The 16,208-nt window shown below is 35.5% G+C and overlaps 1 protein-coding gene across 2 annotated transcripts in view; it reads left to right on the top strand.

Annotated features, from left to right (window-relative positions):
* The window catches only part of LOC149803166 (katanin-interacting protein-like), a 225,754-nt gene that overhangs the window by 150,057 nt on the left and 59,489 nt on the right, over positions 1–16,208 (top strand). For both annotated transcript variants that reach the window (XM_089952787.1, XM_089952785.1), the window contains exons 21-24: positions 3,587–3,657; positions 6,806–6,970; positions 10,191–10,284; positions 12,621–12,786. In XM_089952787.1, the coding sequence (XP_089808913.1) occupies positions 3,587–3,657; positions 6,806–6,970; positions 10,191–10,284; positions 12,621–12,786 (496 nt within the window). The remainder of the gene's footprint in view (positions 1–3,586; positions 3,658–6,805; positions 6,971–10,190; positions 10,285–12,620; positions 12,787–16,208) is intronic.

The following is a 16,208-nucleotide window of genomic DNA, read 5'->3' as shown; positions in this document are numbered from 1 at the left end:
CCAAGAAGAAGCAGTGTTGATATCAATAAGGTGTGCAAGCATGGCAGTACTAGGTGGCTGTCTCTTGGAAAAATGACAAAATGGGTACTCATGCAGTGGGATCCACTTACAGCCTTCTTTAAGGCAGAGTGGAATGAGGATAAGTAAAGAAGTCAAAACAAGACAATGCGTGGAAGCCAACCACTCTAGGAAGCAGAGAGTTCTGGAAAATTTGAGGTCCATGACTTTTAAGTTGAAATTCTTCATCTTGGACTTCATCATTCTCTTTTTTGACAGGGTGAATCTTGAGCTGCAGTCAGCTGCAATGATCCACAAACAGTCTGCTCAGATAAAGAGCTTATCAAGCAGATTATGGTCATGTTTGTGAAACCTTCTGCCATGATCAACAAGGATACAGAATCTGTTGATTTTCGGATTGGATACAACATTAAGAATGATGAAGAAATAATGATTGGTCAAGTAGCTTGAGCTTCATGCAGGAATGTAAGCTCCCTAAAGAAAAGGATGACTCATTCTTTATCTCCATAAAAGCATTCTTTACAACAGCATGTAGCTATCTAATTAAGCATGGAAATATTTCAGAACCTCATCTTAAAAATGCAGTTCTAGCAGATGTGACAAAGAGACCGTTCATCTGCTTTGCAATGCTGGATTTCTTTGTGAAGCGGTTTCCAGCAATCATGCCTGCAGGAGCTTCACTGGATCAGCTGCAGATGCAGTTTTCTCTATACCAGGTTGAAGAACTACCTCCTGGAATGGAATGCTGGAGCCTAATTTAGCAGCTTCCATGGACCAAACTTGGATGAAGATTGGTGAGATCAGAGATAGCATGGGTCAAACCAAATTTGGACTTCTTGCCAAAGTAATGAGCCATTTCCTCACAATCCCTCACATGCCAAAATGCTTTATGTTAACTATGGTCATATTCACTTTAGCAGGTTTTGATAGAAGTCATGTAAAGTTTTTCTGTTCTTAGAAATGACAGCCATACTTAATGGTAGATCAGAATAATTTGTAAATACTTCAAGACATTTCATGTGAGGTAGTTTTGTGCCAGAATTTGCCAAACTGCTTTAGATTTCTGCATTGGATTACTAAGCTATGCTGCTGTGGTTGTTGTTGTTGTTGTTGTTGTAGGGTTTAACCCCATTTTTCAGTACATGATAGGCTATACATGGTGGCCAGTATCATTGGTGGAGGAAGAACCTGGGAACATCCCAGAAAGAACCACCGACCCCCGAGTAGCTACTGGCAGGCTTTCTCACATACCCACATTGGCCAAACCTGAGACTTGAAAACATGCAAGCAGAGGTGAGATGGCAATGATCCATAACAGTGAGCACTTTAGACCACTCAGGGCCCTGTTCCACCAAGATCAAATAAAATGATTACACATAGGACATCCACTGGTTCACTGGTTATCCAGAAGGCAGTCCCCAATACTGGCTGTATATACTGTACACAGAACCTGAAAATTTTCATTAATAATTTAAACAATAAATGGTGAGGAAAAAAAAGTGTTATTTTAAAGTAAACCATTATGTTTCTCCTACATTTTCCTTCAGCAAATGTTTTTTTTCTTCTTCATAAAATAGCCGTAATCATTTGGATGTACCAGGTATAATATCTGTGTACTGTATATGAAACCATCAATTTATAAATCAGTGTCAGTAAAAGTGGTTACATGTGGCATTTTTAATTTCCTGGTTGATTAATGCAGACCTGCCAACTCCAATGAAAGTAGTCAAAGGACATTTGAAAAAATTTCAGGGAGATTTCAATTACTGCAGGGAGAATTTCATCAAGGAAGAAACATGTTGAACATGTTTACAAAAAGGGAATGGTTTTCAAATAAACATACTAATTAAATTCTAAAATGGTTTATTTTTTAGATAATAAATAACAATATATAAATAACAGACTGAACAAAACGTAACAGTGAAGAACATCAATTAACAATACTCCAAATAAGACATGGTTGTTGCTCCTTTGCATCTTTTAGGCTTAACTTTGTCAAAATGTCTCTTTGAGCAAACAATACCTTCTTGTTTAACAACAAGAAGACTTTTAGTGTCTGTGTTTTCATACTGCTCCTGAAGTCAGTCCTATTCTTCCTCACAAAACCAAATTTTCTTTCACAGGATGCATTGCAAAAAGGATGTTGGCCATTAATAAAAAAAAATAGAAAACCTTTAAACAAATTGTTCTTAAAAAGCAAACATTATATGATCAGATTTGATGGCCAAATGTTTGGCATGAAGGTCTTTCAGTATCATGCAAATTATGCTAATTAGTCATCAGATATGGTCATTGTTATTAAAGATAGGAACACATTAAACTATCAGCTAGCCTCATACTAACCTAAGCTTCTTGTCACTGCCTTAAGTACTGCACCATTAGTTTCCATAGTAATGTCATGAACATCATCCGTTAATATGAATATGTTTTATGGGCAGTGGGTTGACCTATTGACCCTAAGCATAAAAGTTCTACTTTCATCATTTCTAATTTGAAAAAGTTCTCTGGTAGCCAATGATACCATAAAATATTGGGTACACAATTCTAATGAAGTGTATAATGACTGAGAAGATTTTTTAAATTGTGATTTTCTTGGAAATGTATGTTTTCTGTCCTGGATATATGACAGGTGTTTCTATTACTGGTGCATGTATATGCTACATGGAAATCTTTTTGTAAAATAACAATGAAACAATCACTCTGATTGGTAAATGCATGAGTTTTCATTTGCAGTTGCATGATTGTGTTTATTTCAAACTGGGGTGGATTAGGGATGCTTGATGAAATTTCAAAAATGTGATATAACATCTATCTTGTTGTTGCCTGTTTTGATTAGCTATTCTGAGAATTTTGATTTTTGTTACTTGTCTTTGTATATCTCTTGTTAAACTAGAAATATTCTAAATTTAGTTCACAATCTTGCTTTAAAGAGATATACTCCACTTGATATTTCTATATTCTTCATCCCCTCCCCTGTACCCCAACATACAGTATTAATAAAGTTGTTGTTGTGATAGGGCCCAACAGCAAGGATTCAAACAGTTTATTCATGTGATCAGCTCCATTGGTCTTTGCATTTTGGGGTTATATGATACATTTTCAGTTTCGACTCTAACCATATAGCTTGACTTATGTGCATGTGTGTGTCTGTCTGTCTCTCTCAGAATGGTTTGTTATCAGAGACCAAGAGACCATAAGTTGTTTTATGAGTGAAGTTCTTTTTGTTATATATCTGTTGTTGTTGTTAGATTTTGTAACATCTCCATCACGCACAGTAGAAGACCTTTTTAAAAGTAATTCCTAGCATGTGGACACCATGACTGAGACAGCTGGGATTATACAACCAGACAGAGATATAAAAAAAGTAAGGTTTGCAAATCAGGTAGATTTCTCTATCATGTGGGTGAGAATGGGCCCACTCAGGTCTTTTAATATTACTATCATTTCCACTCTTATAAATGACTCTTATAAATGTACAGGAATTGTCCATTTAGATATTTACACTTATGACCCTTTCTCTACATACATTTTAAGAGGAAAAAATACAGTGCATACTTACGTTTTGCAGGAAGGATCATTTGAGCACAGTCCTAGACCATGATCAAGGGACAGACTCAAAGAAGTTGGCAACTGTGTCGGGTAAGGAAGATTTATCAGCGTTTTATTTTTGGCATGTTATGTAGGTTTAATTCATAATGTGTGCTTGATGTTTGTCCATGACGGTAAGTTATAAATAAAATGTTTACATAGCATTTTGAGTTCGGAAAGTTCTACACCTTCTTGTTTATGATTGGGCTAGGTTTTTCCATTGCAGTGCTGTTATGACATAGGTCAAGTGAAAATGTGTGTAAATAGGGATTTGGGAAACAAATAATTCATTCTGATTCTATATCAGTCTGGGGAACCATGATCAGAGTTAGCAGTTGTTGACATCAGAATTAATTCGAGAGGAATTCTTCATTTAAAATATTCATTGGAATTGCTAAAGTGCTCATTGACTTTAAGATTATTACATTAATTTGGAATTTATGAACTCATTCACAGACGTTTGGGATTGCATCGTTGTATTATATCAGAACATTCAAAACTGCTGGAATTCATTTGGAACATTCTATACTTTTTTACTTTTGTAGGAAATTTAGGATTAGTTGGGATTTAATTTACAATACTGTGTCTCAAAAATATTCACTTTGTGTTGTGGAGAAATAAATAACTTGCTTTTACTTTAATTGTTGGTTTGACTTCTTTCTGTTGCATATTTTAAGACATAGAATTGTAACCATCTCTTCTGGTTATAGACTCTAAGAACCCTTTCATTTTCTGTCCAGCACCTTTTAGCACAATTTTGTTATCACTGCTCCTCCTAAACTACTGAGTGGATTGCCATGAAACTTTGCCGACATATTTATCCCATGGTCCAGTTAGTCATAAATGAAAATGATACCACACAGATGTCTGAAATGGTTTCTGTGGCAGCCATCTTGAAAATCTTGTTATTGCTATTGAATGGATTGTTCAGTTGTCTCAACACAAAGTAAGTACTTGTGTTGCTGTACTGTAAAATATCATATCAAAGCAAACCTGAATTGATGGAAATAAACACATAGAGTTTTCACTCATCTCATTGTAGCTACTCCAGTAGTCATATTACCAACATGGATTTTTCATGAAAGACTTCATGTGATGTCATGTTGGTACTAAAAGAAAATGGTGCCTGTCAGTATGGCTACCTCATTGATCATCCTGAAAATATTATTATTACTACTTCTGAATGGATGGTCATATTGACATGAGTTATCATACTAAGACTGATGTCTAATTCATCCCAGTGCTGATTTGAAATTCAGTATGGACTTGACAGATGTCATTTTGAAAATGTGATTGCTACTCATCCTGTATCTATGGTTGGATTGGTATGCATAGTTCACACAGGTGTTGAAAAATCTTTGGTTTTTATGTCTGGTCTTGAAAACCCATTGAAAATAATAAAAATTGAAACAAGACTTTGAAACTCCTTAAATTCCATCAAGATTCCTTTAAAAAGCCTTGAATTTAACTAATATTTATAATTTTAACATTTAATTATTTGGGGGAAAACTGAGCATGACTAATTATGTTATCCTTCATTTTACATTTATTTGGATACCTTTTGGTATTGCCTCCTGTCTTGTGGCCAGACTGTGCTACATTTTTATTCTAACTTTCCCTAACTTCCCAGAATGTCTAATTATGTATAAAATTTGCTATTAAAGGGTGGGTTCATGCTGTCAGATTTCAAAAACCTGACCTTAGCAAGTTACTTGTTTCACTTTATAGTAACTTGAAGCATTTTATGTCAGTCTAGCAATCAGTTATTGCAATGCATGATCATGGGCTTTGTTTTCATGCACCTGCATTCATAATAATCTAAAAATAGCTGCAGACTTGCATCTGCATGTATTTGCTCATCACAAAGGTTAAGATCATGTTGATTATATCACAGTTTGTAACAAAGCATCTGTATCAGCAATGTATTGATCCTTTTATGAGGATTAACATGATCTGTAGTAACCACTAATATAAATCAGAATGTATTAGAGGATGGTCAGGTAGTATATAAACCTATGATGTATTATTTACACTGTTTCTCTTGAGTAGAAAAAGGTTTGAAAACCCCAGCTACTACAAGTGTGCAAAACTCTCCTTGAAAATCTTGTTATTGTTCAAGTTATATAAAACATCTGGCTTTCACAAGAACACTTATGATGTCAGGTTGGTTCCAAATGAAAATAGTGCCAGCCTAACTTTTAATATGGCCACTGTGGCAGCCATCTTGGAAATGTTATTGCTACTCATCCTAAATGGGAAGTTTTATCATCATGTTACCAAGAAGCTTTTTGTGGTATGAAGTTTGTCCTTAATAAAACCTATACTGATCTGACATCCAGTATGGCAACCATCTTGAAGACCTTTTTATCACTACTACTCCAGAATGGATGGTCTTGTTACCATGAGGTTATCACCAAAAGACCTGTAATGATCTCTAGTTGATCCCAGTTGAAAATGGTGGTGATCTTAACATCCAATATGGCTGCTGCAGTAACTGATTTTAAATTCTTGTTATTACTCAAACGTATCACAGATGTTTCAACACTCAGCAGTTAAATCTTGAATTCCATCAGGAGACTCTTGTTTTTCATTGTTTTCACAAGTTAAATTTGTTTTAATTCAACCATGCCACTGGAAAATTCATTTGTGAAAAATGAGAATCTTGATTAATCAAATAATTTGTAGGCATTATCTATTACAGTTGTACCATTATATGATCATGTATAATTTGGATCGAGCTGCAAAGAGTATAGACCCAGATCTGTCAATGCATAATGGATGTATGCATTTTTTAAAGGATTAATCTATAGAACAAGCAAAATAGGCCTTGTTTTGCCAGTGCATTTGGACATGATTTATACTTGAGCATAATGGGTAGTTTTTTTTCAGGAGCAAAAGTGATAAAGTAGGAACAGTGGTGTTGGTCTTCTTTCTTCCATTCATACGATCATATTAAATAACAGCCCTCATTGACTGCCATCTTATTTTTCTCAGACTCAGAGGGACCTTCAGTTAAACTTAGTTCCTGCTCAGAGTTGCCAGAACAGACCTCCTATTATGCATTTACTAGCCCGCATGATTGTTTTGTGACATCATTTGTTATATAGCATGATCAGTGCCATATTAAAAATACCATACTTCTGGTGTTGTTACATTGTAATTATAATATTAAAGACTAACGTCTATGATCTCTTTTTAGAGGAGGGCTTACCTGAGGGAGTGGACACAGCGACCCCCATGCAGAGGATCCAGAAGAACCGGGCCAAATGGAGGGAGACACAAAACCTTAATCTGGAGGAATCCTGGGGTTCTCTCAGTCGTTTCAATCAGTCACAGAAGGGTCGTCTTTCTCTTGACATGGATGGTCAGTAGTAATCTTGACTATATCAGTGTGGTGAACATAATATATACTCTTTGTCCACAATAATTGGCAGAGACATTTGTTTTATTAACATAATATATACTCTTTGTCCACAGTGATTGGCAGAGACATTTGTTTTATTAACATAATATATACTCTTTGTCCACAATGATTGGCAGAGACATTGTGTTTTATTAACATAATATGTACTCTTTGTCCACAGTGATTGGCAGAGACATTTGTTTTATTAACATAATATATACTCTTTGTCCACAGTGATTGGCAGAGACATTTGTTTTATTAACATAATATATACTCTTTGTCCACAATGATTGGCAGAGACATTGTGTTTTATTAACATAATATATACTCTTTGTCCACAATGATTGGCAGAGACATTGCATTCTGTTAATATTTTGACATGTAAACAGAAAATAGTGATCTTGTTGTTGTGAGCTATCGTAGAGTAGCAGTAACATGCCTTGACAGTTCCAGTTTTGAATGTCCAAATTTCACTGGTCTCCTGTCCAGGGTTCATGTTTTACTGGCAGTGGGCTTTAATGTGTATACATTATCAATGTTGTGTCAGTCATCAGCATTTAAGCAAGTGAGACAACATCTACAGCATTTAGGCAAGAGAGACAACATCTACAGCATTTAAGCAATTGAGACAATATCTTCAGCATTTAGGCAAGAGAGACAATATCTCCAGCATTTAGGCAAGTGAGACATCTACAGCATTTAGGCAAGAGAAACAGTATCTCCAGAATTTAGGCTAGAGAGACAATATCTCCAGCATTTTGGCAAGTGAGACATCTCCAGCATTTAGCCAAGAGAGACAATATCTCCAGCATTTAGGCAAGAGAGACAATATCTCCAGCATAGGCTAGCGAGACAATATCTCCAGCATTTAGGCAAGAGAGACAATATCTCCAGCATTTAGGCAAGAGAAACAATATCTCCAGCACTTAGGCAAGTGAGACAATATCTACAGCATTTAGGCAAGTGAGACAATATCTCCAGCATTTAGTCAAGAGAGACACATCTCCAGCATTTAAAAAAAGTGTGGAAAATAATCTTATATGAGACTGGCATTTAAATATTTTTGTTGGCCATTTGATAGGCTTAACACCAGAAACATCTCCACTCATGTTATGTCTACATTTTTGAGTTCATTGATTCACTACAGTTAACCTTGTTGGGTATTATTGGCTTTGAGAGATTTCTTGAGCATTTTTAATAATTTCCATCATTTTCAATTGTGCTCTGCAATATTTTACTTTCGAGCTTTCGAAATCCCAAGCTTATGCTTCCAGACCCTCATGATTTTACTCTAATTATTATTGAAATGACCATTTCATTACAAACTTCTGGAACAGTAGCAGAAAAATGAAATGTGATCCTTACAGTCAAATTTAGATATTAGTTTCTTCAGGTTTAATTCTGGATCCAGGTTTCATATTAAATCTAACAGAATTGGTCAAATATAACCTTAATACACATATCAAATCAAAACACTCAAGGAGGCCCTCACCAAAAGAACAAACATTGATTAGCTTAGGAAGCAGCAAGACATTATTGCACACGGATGCTGTTACAAAGGCAGAATGCATTGTTACAACTTTCTTGTTGAGCATAATAATTGATATTTAGTTCTAGATTGTAGCATCAAGTTTGTCCTAATTGAAAACTACCAATCATGCACCTAATGTAACTGCCACAGTGGTTAATTTTAAAATCATATCATTCAAAAATATAAGAGATGGTTTCAACACTCAGCAGAATTTCCAAGAAAGATTTGTGGTTCGGAATGGAGGTAAACATTTTTGCAGGTCTAAGCTGACTGGTATGTCCCTTGTAAATGGCATGGAGAACCAGTCTCAATGTCATGTAGTCCAAATGAAGAGGATGAGACTGCTAAGATTTAAGACTGGATAAAGCTTGCCACTGGCTTTGGAGATTAAGAACAGCCAGGAGAAAAATTCTGGTGATTTTGTGTTGTGAACATTATCTACCATCATCTTTATGAGAAGGTTGTTATTGATGTAGGACATCAGCTTTGAATGTGTATTTTTGGGGCATCTTTTGCAAAGGGATTCCATGACAGTGATGGAGAAGCACTGAACATGACCTTCCAAAGTGATTTTTAAGACCCATTCCATGATAGAGTGTTGGAGACTTATCTCACAATGATAGACAAAAAGGGTGGAATGAGCATGATGTTATTTCTTGTGATATTGGGATGGGGGATCTTTCAAGGAGAGAAACCATGTCTAAAATGATACCAGATGAAAAATTGCTATTATGACCAAGTCAGGCATGGATCTTGTCACTGTAACATTGTGAGCCATGTGTTGGAGGTCTGGATCAAGCTTTCAGCCAATGTGTACAGTGCAGCTCGTGCATGTTCTAACCTACCCCATGAATTCTGAAACTACTTTACACATATCAGGACACTGTACCAACTCTGTTGTTCAGGGGATGTTTCTCCTTTTATGTACCTATTCTGCTAATGTTTTAATTGGGTAACATGTTTGGAAAAGAAACCAATTTTTACAGTAAAATGTTTCTTTGTGAATATTTACAGAGGTGGTCATAATATGGGCACCCCAACCCAAGCCTTTCCCAAAGCTTCATCATTAGTAAGTTGATAATTGATGGGCTTTGGCACCAGGCCTTCATTGCAAGGGAGACCACTCATCAAAAACAAACTAAAAGATTTGTCTGAAATGTATTTCATTTTAACCTGGAGACGGCTTGATTTGCAGTAAGTGTATATTTTCCTAATGTATTTATGAGAAAATAAGTATTGTCTAAGAAGAATGCTTACTCCAACAACAACAAAATCTGGTTTTGAAGATTGATTTTGTTGTTGCTCTAGGGTTTAACGCCATTTTTCAGCACAAGATAGGCTATACATGGTGGCCAGTATAACTGGTGGAGGAAGAACCCTGGAAAACCCAGGGAAGAACCACCAACCCACAAAAAGCTACCGGCAGGCTTTCCCACCTACCAACGGTTTTGAAGATTGAAAATGACTGTTTGCAGTTGCTTGTTAAGTAAGGAGTACTTGAATTTTTTTAAATAGTTCTGTCATGTATTCTGGCATATTACAATCATAAATAATATTAAAATTATATATTACTGTGTGTCTGTTTACCTATCGATATGTTATCTATACCACACAATCCATTATACCTGTATGCTTTTTTCTTTTCTTCAGATGACTATATATTATCAGATGAATATCTTAATCCACCTAAAAAACAAGAGCCCACAATAGCTGAGGAAGATGCAGAGCTGGAAAACCTTTTAGCGTAAGTTTATTGCATTTGCAATACTCAGATATATGGGACTTGTTCATTTATCAAATGTTTTTAGTTCTACTGGTCATAGACCAGAATTCTTATTCAGTGTAATTTTTTTCTATCATCCATTGTTTGTATATCATCCATTCATATTCCTTTATCTACCTGTTAGCACAAGTTGGACCGGAATGAAAATAGTGCTTGTAGTACATTAAGTATGGCAACCACTTTATCAGCAGCAGTGGCAGTGTATCTTGATAACATTCTTCAAAAATGCATAGTAAATGTACCTTTGGTCAAGGGCAGAAGTGATCTTTCCCTTTTGAGTCATTTATGGTTTCTGTACAATTGAAAACAATTCAGATCTCACTCCATCTCATCATTTTGTCCACTTTGGCATGGAATTTATACAAACCTCAACCTTATTTGCCTTTTTCAATTTTCACATCTGTTGTGCACAGTTAAATATAATGGCTGAGATGAGACATATTCAAGGCAGCTTAATTTCTGATCAAGTCATTGTCAAGAATGGGCCAGACACTTCACAAAGAGTGGTCTGTCCACCCATCAGTCTTTCAGTGGATTTTCCTGGTTTTGTTCTGCTCAGTGATAGATCTGTATGCATTAGGTTGGAGTCAAAACTGCTCACCTTCATCTCACCATTCCCAACACAGAAGCATGCGCCATGGATATACTCTCAGTCAGTTGGGAGGGGTTGTTAGTACTACATATACCCACATTCCTTGGGTCTTGGTGATGAAAGTAATTCAAAACTGAGGAGCTACTATTGCAGAGTAATTCTGATATCCTTTCTCAGGTGGTATAGCTCCTCCAACAATGAGTCTAGGGAGGTGGAGAAACACAGGGAAAAGTGCCATAGATCACATCAGTGCCTCTTTCTTTTGGTCATGTCGGAGAAAGAGGTCACCACTCAAGTCCTGGCATCATGGCTAAAGTTGGCAATAAGTTTGTATTCCAAGATCATAAGAGATCAAGAATGTATAATGAAAATCTCAGATCATCAAATCAGTTTTCTCTGCAAGCCTGAAATGGGAGATGGCAATCAAAGACATAATAGAGGCAGTTGGCTGGCACACACAGTCAGCCTTTGCATGTTTCTGTCTGCATCATCTAGCTTTGCATGCATTGGCTGACACATAGTCACCCGTCTCATGTTTCTCTCTGCATCCCATAACTTTGCAGAGACAAGAATTTAATCTGATAAGCCCAGATGATCACCAGACTATTTTGAAGTCAGCACAATTTTACCATGGGTATAGAACAGTACTTCTGCTGAATTAGCTTCTCTTACCTGGTTTCTGTCATCATGTGACCATCAGTCATTCTGGTCTAATAGTATGTGTGCAGTTTACCCACATGCAGGATATAATCTTTATTCCCTTGAGAGTGATCATGGTAGAGGTTGGATGTTGAGCATTGCCTCTTTTTATTACCTCTTCTTCTAACACTGATGTAACTAGTGCTATCCTGATGACACTGTAGAAGCCGTTTTTCACTATTCATTCTGGAAGTGTTTTATTTGTCAATGTGGTAAATATATTAAGAAATATTTAAATATGTTTGTTATGTGCATCTCTTGTATATTAAATTACATATACATAAAATAAGCTTTTTAGAATTAAATTATTAAATTAAATAACCTCTTTTAATCCATATGTCTTATATTTCTGACTACCTCTCCCCTTCTGACAGCAGAAGATATTCACTGCAAATAAATACATATGCAAAATAATACATAAATATAAGGTACATACACTGTTGTTTAATCTTGTCTAGTTGAAATTACATGATGACCTGGAAAAAGTTCAAATTTAAAAATTGTCACTTTTTACAGTTCCTGGAGAAATAATTACATGTCAGGTTCTTTCATAATGTTTGTAATCTGTGCATTCATAGATGACTATGCATGACTTTAAAACAAAATAACGCATAAGAGTACATAATTATAAAAAACAGTTGTTGAGGTTGTAGATAAAACAAATCAGAAATAAGTGCATAAACAGTTAAAGATGAGACATTAAATGATAAATATTGAAATCTAATGCAAATGTTAATTTTATGAACTATAAATAATGAGATAAGAAACAAAAAATGATGATATTCTAGATTAAACTAAAATGCTAGAGAAATGTATAAATGGTAAGCACTGTGATGATAAATAATAAAGGATAAGGTTTAAAAATGCATATTTGTTGTATATACATGTTTATTAGTGTATTTGAAGGGATTTAGAATTATGGACCCCTGCATTTTAAATCCTGATGTTCAGAGTATGTATCAGATAATTATTTGTATTATTATAAATCTTAATTTATCATGAACAGGGAAGCTGAGAAAGAGGAAGTGGATGATGGTTTTGTTATTCCTGAACTCCCCTCAGGCAAGGAACTAGTCATCAATATACTCACAACATGGGGTGATCGGCATTATGTTGGTTTGACAGGGATTGACATCTTCTCTAGCACAGGCGAACCAGTCAGCGTTGCCAAGGTAATAGTAATCATTTCACCACTATATCAACAAAAAGTTAAAAGAATTTTAATGCGTGTGTTATTGCTTCATATATACAGTACTTCTTTGCGAATAGGTTTGTATATGCTACAGTAAAAATATGAAGTCCCCAGTTATTGGAGTTTGTTGTTTGGATTTTGGTTTTGTGGGGTTTAATGCCATTTTTCAGCACATGATAGGCTATACATGGTGGCCAGTATACTTAATGAAGAAAATTCTAGAAAGACGCTGGGAAGAATCACTGATCCACAGGAAGCGACTAGCTACTGGCTTGCTTTCTCATATACTGATAATGGTCAAGATGAGACTCAAGCTTACATAGAGGCAACATGTGTGAGTGATCTGTAATGGTGAGTGCCTTTGACCAGTCAGCCACCAGTTACCCACATTGGAGACAGATGAAAAAATGTATAGAATATTGTTTATATTTTTGACATTTGAGGTACAGTGTATACTTGCTTATAAGATAGGTCCAACTGCAAAAATACATGGATCCTGATATGTTGTTGCATAATGCCCTGACAGATAAGAGTCTATGACGTTTGTTCTACTGATTACTCCTATTAAACTGCCTAGACCCAGATCTGATGATGCATCATGCAGCCTAAGATTTGGGTCTGCCAGTATGCAGTTGGAACTGACTTGTAAGTGAGTATATGGTAAATAGATGTGCAAATATTAGTTAAATTAATAAACAACTATGCAAGTTTTACTTGATTGAAAGTTTATTCTTCTATCTTGCAGTGTTCTTGAATCAGAGAACAAAAAATCAATTGGAGCTCCACTGAAAATTTTTCCTGTCCTATTTAAAAACTCAGGTCAGCAATCGTACATGCCACATCCAGCCAGTGGTAGTGGCAGTTTGTGTTACTCATGTCCATCCATCCAACCATACCACTGTCTATCCTGAGAAACTTGTTAGCAAGTTGTGAAAAAACACTCAACATTGACAGATGGAATTTAGCTTTTATATTTGAATGTTATGTAGATAACCTTATTAAACTTTTATCTAAATACATTTAATTTTTGTTTCAGATTTTTTAGCATTTAAGCAAAAACTTCAAATTAAATTTGCTATGCAGCTTTCTGTGTATTTGTAAAGGACCCTATAAATGCAGTTATTGCAATATTTTAAATTGTTAAAAAAATTTGGAATTTTTTGGACTTCATTTCTGCCTTGGGGCCGTACATGCTGTTACAACAAATCTAGTTAGTCTTTGCATTCAAATTGACAGTCATATTTGTATTCTTTGAGACTGCTGGCATGTAATATTTTACTTGGTATGATCTTTTAACAGGCTTTCAATTATGTCACTCAGCAGAGTCATTCACCTCTGGATTTGCTATTCGAAGACCAGAAGAGTTTATGCAATGGGCATGTGTTCATTGTCCATCCATCCATCTGTCATGCATTAGAAGTTGTTTGTTGTCAGTTTCTTTTCTAAGCCACTTAGAGAAATGTCATGAAACATGGCATAGATTCTTATCTTGGTGTTTAATTGGTCCTGAATGAAGATGTTTCTGAAAGTCCAGTATGGCTACCATATTGGTCAGCTTGAAAATCATGTTTGTACTATGAAAGGATGATCATATTAACATAAATAATTTAGATGGTCCTAAATAAAAATGTATGCTAATTTGGTATTCAACATGGCCAGCATGGCAGCAGTCTTACAAATCTTACTATTGCTACTGCTTCAAACCAGGATGCTATATCAAATTGACATTTCCATGAAAAGACCTTTTGTGTTATTTAGATGTTACTAAATGACAGTGGTGCTTGTTTGACATCCAGCATGGCCATTATGAGTGCCATCTTTAAAACCTCATTGCTATTCCTCATGTGCTGATGGTCATATCAACATAGGGTTTTCGCTGAAAACTTTCTTAACAAAATTAAAAGGTTTCTTCATCTGCACCACCAGAGCATCTGTCTTGGAAATCTTGTTATTGCTTCTTCTCCTGAACATGACATGGAGTTTTCATTAAAGATATATTATGGTATATGGATCAGATTAAATATCACTTCCCAGTATGGCTGCCTTGACTACTCCTGTACAGATTTGTGCATGGCCATAGGGCTTTCACTTAGATTTCTTGCTTTACATGTATTTAACTCATCCTGTAATAATTAAATGTTTCTATCGTCATCATGATTTAAAGCAGTCTGATTGGCCAGATCCTTTTCAATTTTCGGGGTTCACACCCAATTTTTTTAAAACCACACCCACTTGCACTACTTTTTCTTACATAATACAGGATCACTCACTTATTACACCTCTCCCTCGATAACTTGCACACAACGGGGTCCACAAACATAGTCTGCACTATAAGCAAGGTGCAAGTTACTGAAGGACCTCCCAACATTTTCAAAAATTACTTTGACATCGAGGAAACCATGGTGGGGGGTGGAGAGCAGCATTAGGGAACTGGGCTATTTATTGGCTGAATCCTCATTTTACAATCAAGTTGATAATAATTTTTAGTAACACACTTTTTCTAATGAAGTTATTAGTTATTCTGTTTAAATAACATTTATTTTCAAAATGTCCAACATAAGAAAGATCATTCCAACTGGTTTCAACGACCATCATGTGTATGCAGAAAAATCTGTATTACATCTCTGCTTTTTGTTTTCTTGATGAGCCTGGTTCCCGTACTGGTGTTTAATATTATCCTGACAAATCAGGAGTCCACAGAGCAGGGAACTGTTGATACACCACCAAACAAGATTCCTTTTTTTCAAAAACACATGACAATTATTTCGTGAGACAATTGTCTACATCACAACTCAATTTTTGTATTGTTCAATTAGTACAGTATTGATGTCATGATTTCATTGGAAGTAATAATGAAACTTCTCATCATCCTTAAGGATACCTCTAAGTGCCAGTTCAAGAATTCTCTGAAACTCACTTGCCTACAATGGTCTGTATCTTTGAAATCAAGCTCTTTATTTTATGAAGTATTCATTTCACTTGGCTGCCTTGTTATCTTTGATCACAGTTATGAAAGAGTCAGTTAATTTAAGGTAGTTTATGTTACATACACAATAACTTTTATAAGTGTTCGATATATCAAATGAAGTGAGTTCACCCGACATACGACTGCAGCCGCCAGATTTAAAGTTTATAGGATTTTTGTGCCTTTTAACTTTTCTTTTATTCAACCACCTTTATTTGATTCAAAAGACATAATTAATTTGATAATACAAAGGAGGCCAGCTTTTAATGCAGTGCAACAATACAAATACTTCCAGAAATCAGTTATCAAAACACGGTCGACATTTAATTAGGTTCTGAGAGAAATGCTCTCAGACATAGCTGTTATGGTAGATTGATGTATTTTACGTTTAATTACAAGAGGACACATTGCGTTTATGACGGTTACACTTAAAAGGA

The sequence above is a fragment of the Sinohyriopsis cumingii genome, chromosome 3 (genome assembly GCF_028554795.1).
Source record: "Sinohyriopsis cumingii isolate HCF-2022 chromosome 3, ASM2855479v2, whole genome shotgun sequence".
Taxonomy (NCBI): Eukaryota; Metazoa; Mollusca; class Bivalvia; order Unionida; family Unionidae; genus Sinohyriopsis; species Sinohyriopsis cumingii.
Note: the sequence above shows the minus strand (reverse complement) of the source record. Positions and strands in the feature narration are given on the sequence as shown.